The sequence below is a fragment of the Centropristis striata genome, chromosome 6 (genome assembly GCF_030273125.1).
Source record: "Centropristis striata isolate RG_2023a ecotype Rhode Island chromosome 6, C.striata_1.0, whole genome shotgun sequence".
Taxonomy (NCBI): Eukaryota; Metazoa; Chordata; class Actinopteri; order Perciformes; family Serranidae; genus Centropristis; species Centropristis striata.
The window spans coordinates 35931095-35950654 of NC_081522.1; the positions used below are offsets into that span (position 1 = coordinate 35931095).

The 19560-nt window shown below is 39.5% G+C and overlaps 1 protein-coding gene across 1 annotated transcript; it reads left to right on the top strand.

Moving 5' to 3' along the window:
* The first annotated feature begins 9482 nt into the window (after positions 1 to 9482).
* dusp6 (dual specificity phosphatase 6) lies at positions 9483 to 14944 on the top strand. Its single transcript, XM_059334990.1, has 3 exons — positions 9483 to 10476; positions 10812 to 11246; positions 13248 to 14944. The coding sequence occupies exons 1-3, from the start codon at positions 10074 to 10076 to the stop codon at positions 13559 to 13561; spliced, it is 1152 nt and encodes a 383-aa protein (XP_059190973.1). The 5' UTR covers positions 9483 to 10073; the 3' UTR covers positions 13562 to 14944.
* Positions 14945 to 19560: the final 4616 nt, after the last annotated feature.

Below are 19560 nucleotides of genomic sequence, written 5' to 3' on the forward strand. Positions count from 1 at the left end.
TGTCTTTCTGTCGTTCTCACACAATAAATTCCATGATAAGCCATACTCACTTCCTGAGTACATGTGTCATGCACACACACACACACATAGAAACACGCAGACAGGTTCCAGCTCCAGACCTGATTAGAGCATGTGGTGAGTCTTTGTTTGAGGACAAAGGATTTCCCCGTCTGAGACGAGCAGCCGGTGGCAAAGAAACAAGGAGGAGGACAAGATTAGCTGCTGAATGAGAAGTGAGGGTGTAGGGGGGGAGACAGGGGGGGTTAGGGAGGAATATTAAAAAATAAAAGCAGGATGAGAGTATAAAACTGCTCCGACCTGGCTTTACAGGCCTCCAAATTTGAGTTTGATCATGCAAACTTAGACACTACTTACCTTTTTTGGAGCAGGAGTTTTGTTAGGATCAGATATTTTATGCATTGCAGAAGTTTAAACATGTTTGACGTGTTAGAAACACAAGAACTGACATTATTTTTGTCCCAGAGGTAACAGAAAAGGTCTCTGACCTTTACACCTTCTGCTTTTGCTCACCTGGTTAATTGAAGCTCATTCCCTGGGACTATTTTGTACATTTTTTAATCCTTTTCATCCTGCCTGTCATTTTGTGTCTTTTTTTTAGTAATTGTGTCTTTTTTGGTCATTTTGTGTCTTTCTTTAGTAATTTGGTGTCTTTTTTTTAGTAATTTGGTGTCTTTTTTAGTTATTGTGTGTCTTTTTTAGTTATTTTGTGTATTTTTTTGGTCATTTTGTGTCTTTTTTTCGTCTTTTTGTGTCTTTTGTTGGTCATTTTGTGTCTTTTTTTGTCATTTTGTGTCTTTTTTGTTCTTTTTTTTACTTTCTAAACACTATCATGCTCAATAAAGATGTTGCAAATGTGAACAAAGGTTGCAAATATAACATACAAGAGGGATGTTAAACATGTTTGACATGTTAGAATCACAAAAACAGACATTATTTTTGTCCCAGAGGTAACAGAAAAAAGTCTCTGACCTTTACACCTTCTGCTTTTACTCACCTGGTTAATTGAAGCTCATTGCCCTCACTCATCTCCAGTCATTAAGTCAATCATTGGCTCAGTCACTATGGAAATGTGAGCTGATTGAAATGTAAATGAATGGAGAGTAAGGTAAAGCAGCAACATTACAGGACACACACTTTTTAATTGTTCTTTCTTTCCTCCGACACTCCTGTCACAAATTAAAGTGTCAAAAACAGACAGAAAAGTCTAAATAGATTTTTTTTTTTAAATTAAAGACCATCAACGTGACAAATTTGACATGAATGACAGGAAGAGGAACAAAGAGGCGAAAGAAAGTGAGGGAATTTCCAGAAGGAGAATACAGAGGAATTGGAAACAAACAAGGCAGTAAACATGTCAACACATGACGGACGGTCCGAGTGGAGAAATTAGTAAACTATTTAGTGACGTGCATGGTATTTTAAAGAATGTTTCTCACATGGTGACAGGTTAAATCTTACAAAAACAACAACAACAGCCGAATATTTGTAGGAAAATATGTTACGTCAGTGGTGTCTGAGGTCTTTTTTCCTCACAATGCTGAAATTGTCGACCTGATGCAGACCCGTCACCTCTGACCTCACATGCCTATGATCATTTGTGCTGCACGTAAGCAAAGCAAATGACACAGTTATGAGTTCAGGGAATGACCTATTTCTCTCTTTTTGTTGCCCTGGTGTAAATAACTTAATATTAGTTGTGGGAACATGTACGACTTTGGATCTAATCAACAGTAGCAGGCTTAAAATTTGAAAGTATTAGTGTTGAGGGACAAGTTACAGCATGTGGACAGTGTTTTGTAATGTTTCTGGTTAACTCTATGGAGTCTTGGGCTATTTTGTTTTTGAATCATTTTCATCCTGCCTGTCATTTTGTGTCTTTTTTTTTGTCATTTTGTGTCTTTTTTTAGTCATTTTGTGTCTTTTGTTGGCCATTTTGTGTCTTTTTTAGTCATTTTGTGGCTTTTTTAGTCCTTTAGTCCAACATGAAATGTGATTTTCTTTTTTTTTACTTACTAAATTTTAAATGTTGCAAATGTGAACAAAGGTTGCAAATCAAACATATAAGAGGGTTCCATCCAGTTCTATCATTTTATACTAAATATATCTGAGCTTGTCTCCAGTTTTACTTGGTATATCATCATCAAACTGAAACTGGCCTCATGGAGTTTACAGCCAGAACTTTAGAGGTAAATTTACAGTAGGGCTCCACGCTGCTTTGTTTTCTAGTCTGGATGTCATCAAGAAGTCTGGATTTGGAGCTTTTGGAGACTCCAGAGGGTTAAAGGAACACCTTGGAATTATTGAAGTGTGGTTGTATGAGGTACATATTCATAGTCAGTGTATTTTAGTAGATGGTGGCCAGCACGCCAAAGATTGGAGGCGCTGCTATCTGCATGGAAGTTATGATCTTCTGTGTAGCAACAAAACCCTTTAAAACCACCTCAAAAGATTGTTTAAATGGAATTTTTTTATTCTCTATTTTTTACTACTGACTGGTCTTGCATGTGTGTTGCTGTTTTTATTCTAAGATGAAATATCATCTCTGCTCTATGCAGACGATGTTGTTCTATTTGCTGCAAAAAGCCGAGACGTTCAGCTTGAATTTGAGGAGTTTTAAGCCGAGTGTGATTCGGTGAGGATGAGAGACGGCACCTGCAAGTCTGAGCCCAGGGTTCTCTGATGGGAAACAGTGGATTTCCCCCTCTGGGTTGGGAGTGGGTCGCTGCCCCAAGCAAAAGAGTTCAAGCATCTCTTTGTCTTGTTCAAGAGTGATGGTAGAAAGGGGTGAGAGATTGCGAAAAACCATTGACTGGGATTAAGTTGTTGCCCCAAGTGAAGGAGTTCAGGTATCTCTCGTTCAAGAGTGGTTTGAGGGTAGAAAGGCATTTCTTTGCAGCATCAGCAGTGATGAAGACTCCTTGTTGTACCTGGTTGTCATGGTGAGAAGAGAGCTGAGCTAGAAGCTGAGCTACCTGGTCCATGTTTGTTCCAACTCTTACCTGAGGTCTTGAGGTTTGGATAAGAATGTGATCGAGGAGATGGATGGATGGATGGATGGATGGATAGTTGGATGGATGGACAAATGGATGGATGGATGGATGGATGGATGGATGGATGGATGGATGGATGTGATTCAAAGCCTCCAGACCGCTTTGACAAACACATTTTGTCATTTTACCTCGCAGGAAACAGGAGGTCTACCATCGTGTGACTTTGAGTGAATCCAAACTAACAACAAAGTCGCACAATAACACAAATAAACTGAACACAATCTCATCCAGATGCTCAGATTTGTTGTTTGTCATCCAAACACAAGGACAAAGAACAGGTTTCTATTGTTTGGGCATTTCAGTTTGGACAAGAACTTACTGGAAATGCTGAGAGTCGTTCTCACATTTATATGGACTCGTCAAGACACGTGAGACCTTGAGAGTTTGAAGATGTTTCAACTACGTTGTGACATGCGTCCATGTTTTCAGTCCATAATAAGTGGTTTCTGACATGTTTAATGTCCTATACATGCAGAGAGCGATCACAGATTTCATGACGGAGACAAAGAGAGAGGCGAAAATGAAACAGAACGGGTGAAAGAGGAAGGGAAACAGGGGGCCAAGGGCAAAAAAAGGGGCAGGAGCAGAATAATGGGGCGAGCAGCAGGGAGGAGGAGGCGGTGAGGGAAGGAGGGAAGGAGGGAAGGAGGGGGGCGTTCGCTGCTGAAAGAGAGCAGAATTCATTTGGAGGTGAATAGAAACAGCTTGGCTCCATTCAGACGGACTTCTGTCACGCTGAGGGGAGGGGGAGCAGGGGGGGCATGCTGCAGGGGCCAAAGGGCCAATGTTAACGCTGGAGTCGCTACACACTTCATATGCTAATACAGCACAGAGACACACAGACATGTTGGTAATACGTGCAGAGACAGAGCTGGGAGACGTCTGCTGTCAGAGAGTCTGAGACGGACAGAAAGACATGCAGGTAGAGAGGGAAGGACGCCAAAATCTGGATAAATATCAGACATCAGGCCTTTATTAGAACCAGACGGCAACATTATGACTGAAGTTCATGATCATAAGTGCATAAAAACACACCTGCTGTTCAAAGAATCACGAGTTTCAGCAGAGTTTTATCGTCCTGCAAAAGCTTTTGCTCTGTTTTTCTATATTTTCTGACTTTAAAATGAATCTGCAATGAAAATAACATGTTTTCTTGGCACGAGAATGGAAAGAGTGTCAGTTCGAGGTGATAGTGAACAATTAATACTGGGGTGCAAGAAAAGGAAACATGTTTTTGAGGAGTTTGGTAATTTTGTGTCTTTTTTTTAATAATTGTGTGTCTTTTTTAATCATTTTGTGTCTTTTTTAATAATAATTTTGTGTCTTTTTTTGTTAATTCTGTGTCTTTTTGAGTCATTTTGTGTCTTTTTAAAATAATTTTGTGTCTTTTTTGGTCATTTTGTCTTTTTTTGGGTCATTTTGTGTGTTTTTGTTAGTAATTGTGTGTCTTTTTCTGGTCATTTTGTGTCTTTTTAAAATCATTTTGTATCTTTTTTGGTAATTTTGTCCTTTTTTTGGTCATTTTGTGTCTTTTTGTTAGTTATTGTGTGTCTTTTTCTGGTCATTTTGTGTCTTTTTTTTAGTAATTTTGTGTCTTTTTTTGGTCATTTTGATACTACCCCTGATCTAATCCCTGTCTCCACTCTGGTTCTGTCCCTGAACAGAAGAATCCTCCGTGTTTCTCTGTGTGAGTCTGTAATGATGAGTCTGCTCAGTGTGTGTGTGAGGACGTTGTCACCTGCCTGATAAACTCCTCCACCACACCGATGCTATCTCATTACAGAGCCGCTGGTGTCCGAGGTGTGAGGAGGACAGGACGCAGCGGAGATAAGTCTGCTGTCAGAGCACGTCTATATCTGGACAGAAACTGTCACAAAAGCTTTAAGGAGGACTCCAAACACAGCATATTGCTTACAGGAGGATAGTATGGGGCTTAACTTTCCTGTCAGGTTTCACAGCGTCATGCAAACTGCAGAAAGTTCTAAAATGAAGATGTAGAAGGAAAATATGTCTTCTAGTCCGATTCATGTAGTTCTGTTTATTCCACTTTGCAAATGCAACTTCAACCCACACTTAAAGGACAAATTCACGCCAAAAAAACAAACATTTCCTCTCACTTGTAGTACCGTTTATTGATCAAGATTGTTTTGGTGTCAGTTACAGATTGTTGGAGATGCCAGACACAATGTCTCTTACAGAAATTATGTCCCAGTTACCAAAAAATATTGTGAGCAGTTTCATGTAATATTTATAGGGTATATTTAGTGCAGAACCTTCATGTAGTTTCTTTTGTGTTTTTGTGTTCTACAGTCCCGGAAAAAATGATCAGACCACCCTTTGTTTTCTCCTTGCTTTCATGTTCATTTAAAAAAACTTAAGTTTAATTTTAGAGCTGATATCTAGCCATTTTCCATGATTTTCTTGATAATGATTTTGGTTTTTATCAAGAAAACCATGGAAAATGTCTAGATATCAGCTCTTAAATTAAACTCTTACCGGTTATTTTTGTTGTTATCATTATATTTGTCCAAACAAATGTACCTTTAGTTGTACCAGGCATTAAATTAACAAGAAATTAAAGAAAACAATGGTCTAATATTATTTTCCATGACTGTATGTAATGCTCACAGTAACAAAAGTAGACAATGACAATCACATTTTCCTCCTTTGCAGCACTGTATAAAATTATAGATTAACGTCACTAGTCGGCTTAACATTTTTTATAAACTTTTCTTTCCGGGCTAAATACAGACTTTTAATCCAACTTATTTTCCTGAGCTGCATAATTCATGCATGATGTTACCAACAAGAGAAAGGACTAATAAACAGTGGTGGGAAAAGTATTCCGATCCTTTACTGAAGTATTAATAGCACGCTGCAGAATTGCTCCACTACAAGTAAAAGTCCTGCATTCAAAACTTACTGAAGTAAAAAATACATGAGTATCAGCATCAAAATGTACTTAAAGTATCAAAAGTAAAAGTACCTGTTGTGCAGAATGGACCCACTCAGATTGTTTTATATCTCAATAAACAAATATAAGGCTAATTCTAACTACTTAATCAATTGTTATGTGGTTTGATTTCTAAAAATGTATCATGTTTTTTATGATAAATCTCGACCTGAAAAGTAACTAAAGCTGTCAGCTAAATGTAGTGGAGTAAAAAGAACAAAGTTAACTGAAATACTCAAGTTAAGTACCTTAAAATTGCACCTACGTACTTGAGTAAATGTACTTAGTTACATTGCACCACTGCTAATAAACACTAATAAACTTACGTGCTATGATCTGATAATCTGATGAGTTGTGTTTATGTGTCTCCTGAGTCTGGATGAGTGATTTTAAATCCACAATTGATGATCAATTAAAAACCTTTGTGAGGTTTCAGGCGGCTTCGAGGCGCCGTTCGCGATAAAAACACGCCGGCGGTGGAAACGCGTCTTTTGTTTCTTCAGTCCGGGTGTGAAGGTGATTAACGGGCCGATGGGGGGCGATGAGGGCCGATCAGCGCCGATGATGGACCGGAGCGTTAAAAAGGCGTGAAGGAACCGGAGATCACCGTGAGTTAACACCAACTGACTGACCGTTTAGACATGTCCTCACCATAAAAAATATTAACATTATTGCAATTATAGCACATCCCACATGGAGAAATACACTTAAAAATAAATGAATAAAAAAAATTATATATACCTTTTCTGTATTGTTTTACAGAGTTTTTCTTGTTTTTTTTCTACAAATGCCATAAAGTACCTGTTGATACAATTATATAATAATAATAATAATAATAATAATAATAATAATGATAATAATAATAATAATAATGCATTCAAGCTTTACATCAATAATAATCATTTTAAAAAGAATAAATAAAAATATAATAAATAAACAGAGATTGTTCTTACGATTACTGTTTTTACTGTCTTATGTTGTTTTTTTAATACCAATTTTGTTCACAGTTTGCTTTTGTTTTTATTATGTAAGTGTCTTTGAGTAACTTCAGTGCTATACAAATAAAATATGTTATTATGTTATTACTATTATATGATATTATTATAGTAATGATAAGGGCTTTCAGAGGCTGGAAAGTTTTGTTTTTTGTTTTGTTTGTACCTTGAAAGGGCTTGAATTTACTCTTTTAAAGCTGTACAAACTCTTACTAAACCTAAAATATAGTGCTGATTTTTATTCCTTTTTATCTGCGATGCCTTATGAGTGAGTAGTGCAGTTAATGTGTTGCTCACAACCAAAAGTGTATGTAACATTGATTTTCACATATGAAATTAAAAGTAGTACCATTCTGGATGTGTTCCTGCATGAAGGAAAAGACATGTAATGGCTTCAGGTTCTGCCTCTGATGACATACTAACTGTGAGCTTTTTGTCCTCAGATGGAGACACACTTCTTTCCTCTCCATCCTGGCAGGTCAAAGGTCAGCCAAAGAACAACTGGTGCCAGATCAGTGCCAAGAGCTCAGAAACAACTCCAGCTTCAACCAGAATCTTCGGAAGAAATCCTTCCTGTAACTTCTCTTAAGCATAAGCTATCACCCAATTCTGTGTAACACCTTCTTAATTCCAATTTATTACCACAAGTGTTTTATTTGACATGTTATTTTGTGGTAGTTAGATGAAAAACACACCCAAATATGTGTTATAAATTGTTTTTAAACAGGGTCAAATTTAACCAGGAGGCTTAAAAAAGACAAACTTCATATGCAAACTGTATAAAACCACCATTCTCTATGAACAATAAACAGCAGAAGTGTGGTATTAAGATGCTAATCATGTTTATTTGATGCTCCTCTGCACAGTGCAGACTTTTCTGTGCAGCTTTTTAAGTGAAAACGTGAAATAAACACAGTTGAATAATGCTGCTCTGTGACATTGTGAGCACACAACAGCACCGGAGCTATTTCTGTCTGTGCAGCCTTCACTGGACTGAAGAGGCTCAGTGTGTGGGTGGTGATGTATCAACATGTCACCCTCTCTTTCTCTCACTAACTAGACTCACCAGAAACACTTTGATATCTCTGTAACACTGCTGCTCTCTGATATTATCCTAAAAATTTAATATTTTTGGAGGCCTCTGTGGCAGCCGTTACTGTGAAAACCATCATAGAAAAACATGGTAATAAGATGCCAAACATTTTTTTGTAATCAATTTAAAGTTTTACTGTAAGAAAACAGAAAGTTGCTTGACTTTTACAGCATAGGATGTGTATTTTTCTGTATTTTACATAGAATTCACTGTAATTTAACAGACATAGACATACTTTATTAGTCCACTAGGGGAAACTTTGGTGTTAGAGCAGCATCAGACACAGGGATATAAAAAATAAATACTACATACATACATAAACATACATACATATGATAGATAATAATAATACTGTAAAGAGTCAGAAATACTTTATTGATTCCTGGTGTGAAATCTGGATTGGTCCATACATAAATAGCAGAAAATTGTCAAATATACATACTTAAGAAAATAAGTATTATTTCACTTAATGTTCTTCACCTAAAAAACCCTGTCAAATAATACAGTACATTTATGGAATGTATATATAATAACTATACATACTTAAGGAAATATACAGGCTTAAAACAAAATATATATATATAAAAAAATAAATAAGTAAATAAACGTATTTATATATATATATATATATATATATATACTGTATATATATACAAACTTAGGAAAATATACAAACTTAGATATATAGACTTTTAAAAAATATAAAGGCTTAAAAAAATTAAAAAGTAAAAGAAAAAAGTTCACTTAATGTTGAAATAAACATTAAGAGATTAACAAGAAAATAACTGTAAAATAATAAAAAATATTACAAAAATAAATAAGTAAAATAAAACTATTATTTCACTTAATGTTGAAAAGCATAATAAATAAAATCAAATAATACAGTCAATTTAGGGGTATATAAAGTTAACATACAAACGTAGAAATTTAAGACTTTAAAAAATATACAGGCAAAAAATAAAGTACTTTAAAAAAAATTCGCTTAATGTTGAAATAAACGTAAAAGAATCCTGTAAAAGAATACAGTAGCCTACATTTAGGGGAATATATATATTGTGCAGTGTAGCTAAAGCTCATTATTATAGTGTTGTATTATTACAGTGCTAACACTATTATGGGACTCTCTCTCTCTCTCTCAGTTTAAGTAAAGGCCACTCTCCCTCCCTCCTCCCTCCCTTCCTTCCTTCTCCCTGCAGTTCTTCTGTTTGTTTGCACTCACTTGATCCGGAGCGGAAATTCCTCTCTCCGTTTTTGTGAATGACAAACTCATTAACAATTCATCAACACGGGGCCGCTCCATCCGGCCCCCGTTTCCAAGGCGACCGCCGCGGGGGCTCCTCTGATTGGCCGGCCGGGATAATGTATCCAATGAAACGCCTCCCGTTTGTAGCCATTCAGCAGCCTGGCGCCGCAGAGCGAGCATTGAGACAGAGACACTGCAGAGCGTCGATTCACAGCGCGGAGAGACGAGACGGGAACAGGACGCATCCTGCAGCCGACACAGACCCGCAACACCCCGCAAGACCACATCCACACAGCCCCCTTCTTCTGGGTACATCTCTGGATCTCCAAAAAAGAGGGAAAACAGATGTGGAGGTGCAGCTGCAGCCGGAGTTTCCGTGGAGTTATATAAGAAGAGGAGCGCCAGCCGCGTCGCAGTGACTCATTGATAAATAACGCGGCTCTCTCCGGACAGATGCATGAATGACCGTCAGTGAACGCAACCCGCAGCAGGGAAATCTGTGAAGGAGAGTTAGTTGCGCGTGTGTGTTGCCGTTTCTTCGGGATACCAGCGGACATTTGGAGTCATATTTCATGTGTTTAAATTTTGCACTTTTGTATTTTTTACCGTGCAGTCGCGAAGTGTTGCTGCGGGCCCTCCAAGCAGCAGCAGCAGCGCTCTGAGAAACAAAATCTCGCTTCTTCAAATTATATTAATTTTTTCCAACTCCTGCTTATAAATGCTTGACAAGCTCAAGCCCGTCATCCAGCTCGACTCCGTAATGGCGATCAGCAAGACGGTGGGCTGGCTCCGGGAGCAGCTGGAGACGCGCAGGGACGGCCTGCTTGTGATGGACTGCCGGGCCCAGGAGCTGTACGAGTCGTCGCACGTCGACACGGCCATCAACGTGGCCATCCCCAGCCTCATGCTCCGCCGGCTCAAGAAGGGCAACCTGCCCGTGCGGTCGCTGCTCTCCGACGGGGAGGACCGGGAGAAGTTCGTGCGTCGGTGCAAGACGGACACCATAGTGCTGTACGACGAGTACAGCCGGGAGTGGAACGAGAACGTGGACGGCGGCTCGGTGCTGGGTCTGCTGCTCCGGAGGATGAAGGACGAAGGCTACAAGGCCTATTATCTGGAGGGTGAGTGCGGTTCATTCACATTTTAAGGCCCCGCGGCTGCTGCTGTTCATTCACAGCCGCAGATTATTATTAATGCGCACAGGCGCATGCAGGCGGCAATGTTATCATCTGAGCTGACTTGTTTTCAGCTCAAAATAGAAAGGCCTTATTGAGAAATGCATGAATATAAAGGATGTTTATGATAATGTGGTGAATCTGCAATCAAAACAAACTGTCTGCAGACGTTTTTAGGGGAAATAAAATGCACTGAAATGCCTCCAAAACCTCATTTAATGCGCTTTTTTTGCGCACAGTTTATTTATTTTATCCTAACCCATTTTTGTTCTATTTCTCAGGTGGTTTCAGTAAATTCCAGGCCGAGCATCCAGGTCTGTGTGAGACCAACCTGGACGGCTCCTCCACCACCAGCTCCCCCACCGCCCAGGTGCTGGGCCTCGGCGGGCTGCGGATCAGCTCCGACTCGTCGGACATCGAGTCCGACATCGACCGGGACCCGAGCAGCGCCACGGACTCTGACGGCAGCCCCCTATCCAACCCGCAGCCCTCCTTCCCCGTGGAGATCCTGCCGCACCTCTACCTGGGCTGCGCCAAGGACTCCACCAACCTGGACGTGCTGGAGGAGTACGGGATCAAGTACATCCTCAACGTGACTCCCAACCTGCCCAACCTCTTCGAGAACGCAGGGGAGTTTAAGTACAAGCAGATCCCCATCTCGGATCACTGGAGCCAGAATCTCTCTCAGTTCTTCCCCGAGGCTATCAGCTTCATTGGTAAGTAATCCTGCAGAGCTCAAAGCACACTGCAGCTGCTGCAGTTTGCATGCTCATTCACTTTTTTTTAGGGCTGCAATCATGATCATTTTGTTCATTAATTCAACTGTTTTTGAGTCATTTATCTATAAAATGTCAGAAAAGGGTGAAAAAAATGAATTTTTGTCTGACTGAAAATCAAATTTACAAGTTTAAAGTGACACAATCCTGTTTTCAACACACTGCAGCTGCTGCTGCAAACACTTTGCATGCTCATTCACTTATTTTAGGGCTGTAATCATGATCATTTTGATCATTAATTCAACTGTTTTTGAGTCATTTATCTATAAAATGTCAGAAAAGGGTGAAAAAATGCATTTTTGTCTGACTGAAAATCAAATTTACGAGTTCAAAGTGACACAAATCCTCACATTCGAGAAGCAGAAACCAATCATTTAATCACTATTGTCTTAATTCCTCACATATGTGATTAATTTGAATGCATGCAGACAGAGTGAAGGGGGGCACAAGCAGATAGTCACAGACATAATCTTATTAATGGGATATGTGTTATCACTGCCAGGAAGTTCTTAGGTTCTTATTGTGCAATGGAGATTAGATGAGGTGTCCCTGGCTGTGATCTTATCAGTCAATCATGCAGGGACACACAGAGCGGGCAGATTAAGGCCATTGTGTTGAGGCGGAGGAATACAACTCTGCCTCTAATGGTGCGCGGGCTAAAATGCACTGTGTACAAATGATTTGACTTCAATGGAAGACATCCTGGCCTATCTCTTGTCCCGGGGCTTGTGTAATTGCAGCACAAAGGGCGACGTTGAAACAGGAGAATGGGGGAGAGTGAACAAGGGGAGGGCAGTAATTCGAGCGCAACAGGAAGGAAGTGGCATTGAAAGTAATCTAGGACATGGCATTGCCTCCCCCCCCTTCTCTCTCTCCCCTCCTTCCTCCCTCCACATTACAAAAGGAGCCATTTACAGGCCCTGTTGACATCCTGTTCGCCTTGACAGGGTGCCCTCATGACTCCTACGTTTACACGCCCAAATGGCACCATTGTCGGAGTAACCCTGGCGAGCGGAAGAATGGTTTAATAGACCGTAATAGTCAATTTCCCAACCGGCTACTCCAGGCCAAAAACTAAAAGAATGTCGGCTCTGTTTATGTGCGCTACCGCCGCAGCCCTGTTTGTTGACTGACACGCCTGGGAGACAGCCAGGATAATAACTTCCTGCTCTCCCTCGCTATAGGGCCCGCTGCAACTATGAGCACAGCTTGACTTAAATGTCACAGATGTTTATTGCAAGTTTTTCTTCTGGGCTGCACATGGCGTAACTCGTAGTGCTAGGGTTGTCACCATAACACATTTTTTTAGAACGATATATTTTCCCAGAAACTATCACGATAAACGATAATCTCGTTGTATCGGTGTTGTTTTAGTTTTAAAATGAAATTCGAGCATAATTAGTTCATCCTTTTCCACAGCAATGAGCTTTTAAATCTCGAAAATATTAACATTAACAACATTAATAACATTGGAATTGAAATGTGGAAAAGAAATATTAAGCTATCCTAGATAAATAAAACATGAATAAATAAACTACAACCAAAACAAATAAAATAGACTTTCAGGCTCTGTTAACAAAACATTGCAATGAGATAATCATTATGTATTATTTTATTTTATTTTATTGTACAGCTCTAATGGCTGCTTGGGAAATATAGGCTTTTTTGTACTACCTTCAAACATTTGCAGCATTACTTTAAACACAACATGACAAAGCACAAAAAAAACATTGTGTCCTTTTTTTCTATGAAACGATAAGTTGATATCACAATTATGGAATCTAAAACGTGCAACTCAGGATGCTACCACAGACTTTTCTGACATTTTATTGACTTAAACTTTCACTGATTTGCCTTAAAACCTGTTTTTTTGTAGCTTTAAATCTGTTGTGTACTACCGGATGAGATCTATAACATCTCCTTCCTCTTCTCTTATTCCAGATGAAGCTCGGGGTCAGAAGTGCGGCGTCCTGGTCCACTGCCTGGCCGGCATTAGCCGCTCGGTGACGGTAACGGTGGCGTACCTGATGCAGAAGCTCAACCTGTCCATGAACGACGCCTACGACATCGTCAAGATGAAGAAGTCCAACATCTCGCCCAACTTCAACTTCATGGGCCAGCTCCTGGACTTTGAGCGCACGCTGGGCCTGAAGAGCCCGTGCGACAACCGCATCGCGCCGCCGACTCAGCAGCTCTACTTCACCACGCCGACCAACCACAACGTCTTCCAGTTGGACCCTCTGGAGTCCACGTGAGGCCCGCCGACACCCCCGATCTTTTGCTGGAGGTTTTGTGGGCCTCCTGTTTGAAAAAAGCTGCAAAAAAGTTTCTCTTTTTTCCGCCGTCTGCCAAGGGACTGGGCTCTTGACCTTATTGATACAGCTGGTTTGAGGCGACTGCTGCGGCGCGTGGTTACCGGAGGGCCGGAGCTGTCTGGCCGAGACGCAGCTGCTGCTGACTAAACGAGGAGTGACAGTTAAAGAGACAGAAACGGAGGGAGAGAGTCATTTAAAAAATCCTTTCTTCAATCTTTATATCGCTGTCTGGACTCCTGAGGTCTTCTATCTCTTTCTTTCAATGTGTCTGAGGAACTTCAATTGTCGGACGTTATGCTTCAAAGCTCCTGGGCTGGTGTGCCAAAGAGACATGATTGTTCAAAGTGGACAGATCAGAAAAACAAACTCTTTTTTTTATGTTTGTTTCGGGGTCTAGCACTGGTTTCAACCCCCGAGACGCCAAAGGTGCGTCGTCTCCTTCGTCTTCTGTGAAGACTTGCCTGTGTGGGGTAGAAGCACCCCTCCTTTAGATGGCACACTATATACTGGACTCAATTTTACATTTGTGGAGTCTTTTCAAACATTTATACATTGTGTATATATCTTAATATAAAAGACATACAGTAAAAAGCCTTGCTCTAGTATATATATATACCCTTTGCAACAAGTGGGTACTGAAGATTCTCTTTCATATTCTACTTTTATGTAAGCAACCAAACTGCATATTGATCAGTATGTTTAAGTTGATTATGCCAAAAATCAAGTAGGCTTTCCAAGAATTGTGCAAAAATGTGTACATGTGTAATATATTTGATAATCGCTTTACGTGTGAATTCAGCCAACAGGCCTTGTTTTTGCACCCACCCTGTCACAAATCAGTCACCTTGGTTGTTTGCCTTACTTTTGCGCCCAGAAAAGGTTTTATTTTCACATTCGCCCTCAGAGAGAATCACCAGTTTACTCAACCGGAGAGTTTCTTTTAATCATCACACAAAAAGGAGAACCAAAAGTGTTTAATTTGGCACCATGTTAAAGACAGCAGACACATGTTGTGTGAGTCTCTGAGGGTTAATGTGAGTAATCCTGCTCTGTGCACAAGGAGTAAAAGTCTCTGACATGTGGACAAAGTTAGGAGGCTTTGCTCACGTCGCCTCTTCAGGGAAAAAACTCTGTGAAATGCAGTTTTTATTTGTCAAGATGAGAGAAAAAGAAGCTTTGGAGGGCCTTGTTGCCCTCCTCTACAGAGAAAGGCCATTTGTCCAGAGGAAGCCATGCTGGTAGCCTCTGCCAACCCCCTCCACTTTCCTCTCTTACGAATGTAAAGAAAAGATAAGTTATTAATAAATTGCTATTTTGTCTACACTTTCTGCCCTCCCAGTGCCTGTTTTTCCATTCACTTTCCATTCTTGCTGGTTGTTTTGTCTGTTTCCACAGTGACACTTTTTTTTATGTAAGTGTGTCCTCACCCGCAGCACAGTTGAGTGTTAACCAGCAGGACGAGTCACGACAACAAAAACACTCGCCGTGAGTCATGAGGACGTTCACCAAGCTTTAGTTATCCATTAACTGCACCAACAGAGTAGGATATATGAGTAGGGTTGTCACGATACAAAAATTTTCAACTCACAGATACTCAGGAAAATATTCGATACTCAATACCATTTTCGATACCACAAGGATAAAAACAAAGACCCCAAAATTTAACAGAAATATTTTTATTAACAAGAAAAATGCAACATGTAAAAATGAACAGAACCACAGGTTAAATATTTATAATAAAAAAAACAGTTGTGCAAAAAGAAACTGCAACTATGATAACAAGCTTCAGGTCTGAGGTAGTGCAAAAAATAAATAAATACAATAAACATCGTATTTTCGTTGTTGGTCAAACACAGACAGTAGTAGCTAATGGCTAATAATATTAGCTAATGGCTAATAATAACACGGCCAACATTAATGCGGGCCACCGGCCACGACAACCGTAATAGGTATGTTCGATACTTTTGAAAATGAGTATTGTATGTGGATACAACGTTTTAGTATCGATACTTTTTTGAGTATCGATACTTTTGACAACCCTATATATGAGGGGGCAGTCAAAAATGAGAAGGGGGCATCATGTCGACACATCAAGCTCCAGCACCTTTTTTTCTGTGCTTATAGATTTCTTCATTTTTAAGGGGTCCATGTGTCCAACCCCAACCTGGAGAAGTGGATTACACTTTGTCAGGCCTCTACCTTCAGACCTGAAGACTAAGCTCCTGCTGGTTTAGTCAGGGCCAGATTAACACTTTGTGGTAACCTGGGCAACAATATTCAAGGGCCCCATCATCACGACCCCAGAATCACCATTATCTGGCAAAATACAGAATAAATTAGAGTAATATACAGTTAATATACTCAATACATCAATAACTAAAGTGTCATCAAGTGCATTTTGTCCTCTTGTCACGGCCACCCACTCACATATGATAATATGAAAAACAAAAAACATGAGCAACTGTGGGGGGACTGAAAAATAAAAATAAATAAATGAATAAAATAAGATAAAACATCCTTCATCCAGATTTCAACCAACAATCGTGTATCGTGTGTCCCTTTTTGGGGGGATTTTTCCGCTACTGCAGATAATTTTTTCCAAATTGTAATGTATATTACCTTTGTGAGTATATTAAAATGTGCTTTCTCAACTTCTAAGATTTTGATTTAAGGGGGCAAGAAGGGGCCGAGCCCCCTTAAATAAATGTCTTGCTCCCTTAAATCAAAATTTTAGAATTTGAGAAAGCACATTTTAATATACTCACAAATTATTATTTTTTCAGTTCCCCCCCTGAGTGGTTGCCACCTTATTGTGGTCGGGGGTTTGCAGCTTCGAGCCGGCCTCGTTCACCACTCAGATCATTTTGCATGCACGTCACATTTCCAGTTGGGTTTAACGCATCCTGTCACATGTTGAATAACAAAACGAGTCGGGCACTCTCTGTTCTCTGCGACAATCATTCACAACCTGCTAAAATGCCACTCAACAGGTACAAAGTGATTCCAGTCACGCTGTAAACAACCCGACTGGTTTTTCCAGATGCTGTTCTGCAGCGAGGGCTTCGGGTTCATCTAAACACTCCCTCTGGCACTTCCTGGAGGCGTGGCCTCTGCAGTGAGCCATCAAAGGGAGCTGCACCGGGGTTATTTGATAGCGAGTTTGGTGGCGTGGACCTGTAGAGACCTGGAGGCCTGCAGAAGATGATCCTCCGCTAGAAGGGAGGAGCGTTTGGTTCTCGTGCGAGCAGCAACTCGCTTCACAGCTCGGCACCAACATTCCCACACACGCTGATTAACACCAGCAGCAGAGCGTGTGTGTGTGTGTGTGTGTGTGTGTGTGTTAATTCTCTGGAGTGTGGTTTGAGGGACAAGCAGAGCATTGATCTCCCTATATCAAAGATAAGAGACAAATCGGCGTCAACTGATTATAGTGGGGGGTTTTCAAAAGGCTGGTTCCTGTTTAGCTCTTTGTGTCTGCTGAGGCCTTGATGTGTGCAGCATGTATGAGCTCGTCATGGAGAAAAAGTCTTCAAACTGAAGTTAGGAGAGAGTTTAAGTCAATGCAAACTGCAGCTTCACTGTGATTAGCTGCTTAGAGTTCAGATTCAAGGGTTTCATACAGTCATGGAAAAAAAATATACCTCTATAAAAATATAATTTCTTGTTTCTTTGTTTGGACAAATGAAATGATAACAACAAAAATAGCTCATAAGAGTTTAGTTTAAGAGCTGATATCTAAACATTTTCCATTGTTTTCTTGATAATAACCAAAATCAGTATCAAGAAAACCATGGAAAATGTTTAGATATCAGCTCCTAAAGTACAGAGCAAAAACCAGTAGTGGAAGAACTATTCAGATCCTTTACTTCAGTAAAAGTACTAACACCACACTGTGAAATTTCTCCACTACAAGTAAAAGTCCTGCATTCAAAACTTGCTGAATCTAAAGTACAAAAGTATCAGCATCAAAATGTACTTAAAGTATTAAAAGTAAAAGTACTCAACAACAAAAATAGCTCATAAGAGTTTAATTTAAGAGCTGAAATCTAGCCATTTTCCATGGTTTTCTTGAAACTCTTATGAGCTATTTTTGTTGTTTTTAGTTATATTTGTCCAAACAAATGTACCTTTGGTTGTACCAGGCGTTAAAATGAACAATAAAGTGAAGAAAACAAGGGTGGTCTAATAATTTTTTCCATGACTGTACATTGTAAGTGGTGCACGACCAACAAAACATCACTTTTAGCAAAACTAGACACCATATATTATGAGTCCGCAGTACTTTTTCCCATCTTTTTAATCTCTTTTAACCTTAATATGCACATTAGAATTCAAAAAATAACAGAAATCACGTTTATGTGGTGAGAAAACAACGTGCAACGGAGGCTGAAAACTCTTAAAACTCAAAGCCAATTAAATATCCATTGTGATCAATTATATATGAGCAATTAATGGACAAAATGATTTCTATGAAGGACACCGCCGTGTCTTTTTTAAGCTTTACTGGAAATACAATCTGGCATGCAGCTGAACAAAGTGAGTGAATCATTGGCTATGTAACAAAGGCCCAAACCTGCACACTCATGTCCTGACGTAAATGATTTATAAAAAGACTCCCAACGTTTCAGGAGGTGCCAGCGCTCTCCCCTTTGCCCACTTTCCAGTTCAAGTGATATTTTTTTCCATTTCCTGGGTAATCATTTCATAATAACACGACGCTTCAAAGCAAACAGTAACAGCAGAGTACGCACGGTCATAAGTAAGTAAGGATTAACTTTCTCTTGATCTGAGAGTTCTTCATTTGACATTTTAGACACATTTACATAACGTAGTAATTCCTATTTCTGTATTCCAGGGATGGGCAACTGGAGGCCCGGGGGCCACATATAGGCCGCACCCTCACTTGAAGTGGCCCTCAGTACAACTACATGCATTTGAGCATGAAATCTTGAAAGTGCAGTGTAAAAATGCACAAAATGACTTCTTGCAATTAATGTTGGTCTGCTGTTCTTGCACTGGAAAAAAGAAATCACAGTAAGTGGTTATTTTTTATTTGCTTCAAACCTTTTGTATTCCTATTTATACTGTTATACATGCATTTGAGCATGAAATATGTTAAGTTACTGCACTGTAAACGTATTTAAAATTGCAGTTTCATCAGCAGTTTTCCTATATGTGGCCCTATGATAGTCTCGATGACAAATTGTGACCCCCTCCAGCATTTAAGATGCCCATCCCTGATATATATATATATATATATATAGAAAAGTACCGTAAGCTTGGGATACAGTTCAGCTCAATGTCTGAAATTGGAGAATGCATTTTTTTTGCATGCATGCATTTTTACCTCTGCTTCCAGCAAAGAGATTTTGAAATCATAAAAGTGCAGTTTAAAAATGCACAAAATTACTTCTTGCAATTAATGTTGGTCTGCTGTTCTTGCACTGAAAAAAGTGGTTATTTTTTATTTGCTTCAAACCTTTTGTATTCCTATTTATACTGTTATACACTGCAAATTATTTGGTTCTTAACCCTCTGGAGTCCATGAAAGCACCGGAGCACGACTTCTTCATGTCGTCACGATGTAAAAACTTCAGCAGCATGGAGCCCTGCTGTCAGCTTTTCTCTAAAGTTTTGGCTTTTCCAGAAGTTTCCATGTCCAATTTAATGCATCAACCCTTTTTTTAGCAAAGGTAAGTTTTTTAAAAAAACACCTCAACCAAGTGTAGAAACATGATTTTACTTTTTTTGCAGAGATTTTTCTGATTTAGCTTTGTACATTTAGCATTTGTAATGCAATCTTTTGTGTTTACTGTTTTTTTGTTGTTGTTTTTTGTAATTTCTTTGTAATTTCCACTTTCTTGTTCTTTTGATCTGTGTTTTTTGTAATTTCTTTGTGTTTTTTTATGTGTGTTTTTTTTGTAATTTTTGTGTTTTTT

Bases quoted from the DNA above. Each gene is read 5' to 3' on its own strand.
- dusp6 (XM_059334990.1), top strand. From the start codon at position 10,074: ATGCTTGACAAGCTCAAGCCCGTCATCCAGCTCGACTCCGTAATGGCG. The intron at 10,477-10,811 runs GTGAGTGCGGTT...TCTATTTCTCAG, and splicing joins CAAGGCCTATTATCTGGAGG to GTGGTTTCAGTAAATTCCAG. The intron at 11,247-13,247 runs GTAAGTAATCCT...CTCTTATTCCAG, and splicing joins CGAGGCTATCAGCTTCATTG to ATGAAGCTCGGGGTCAGAAG.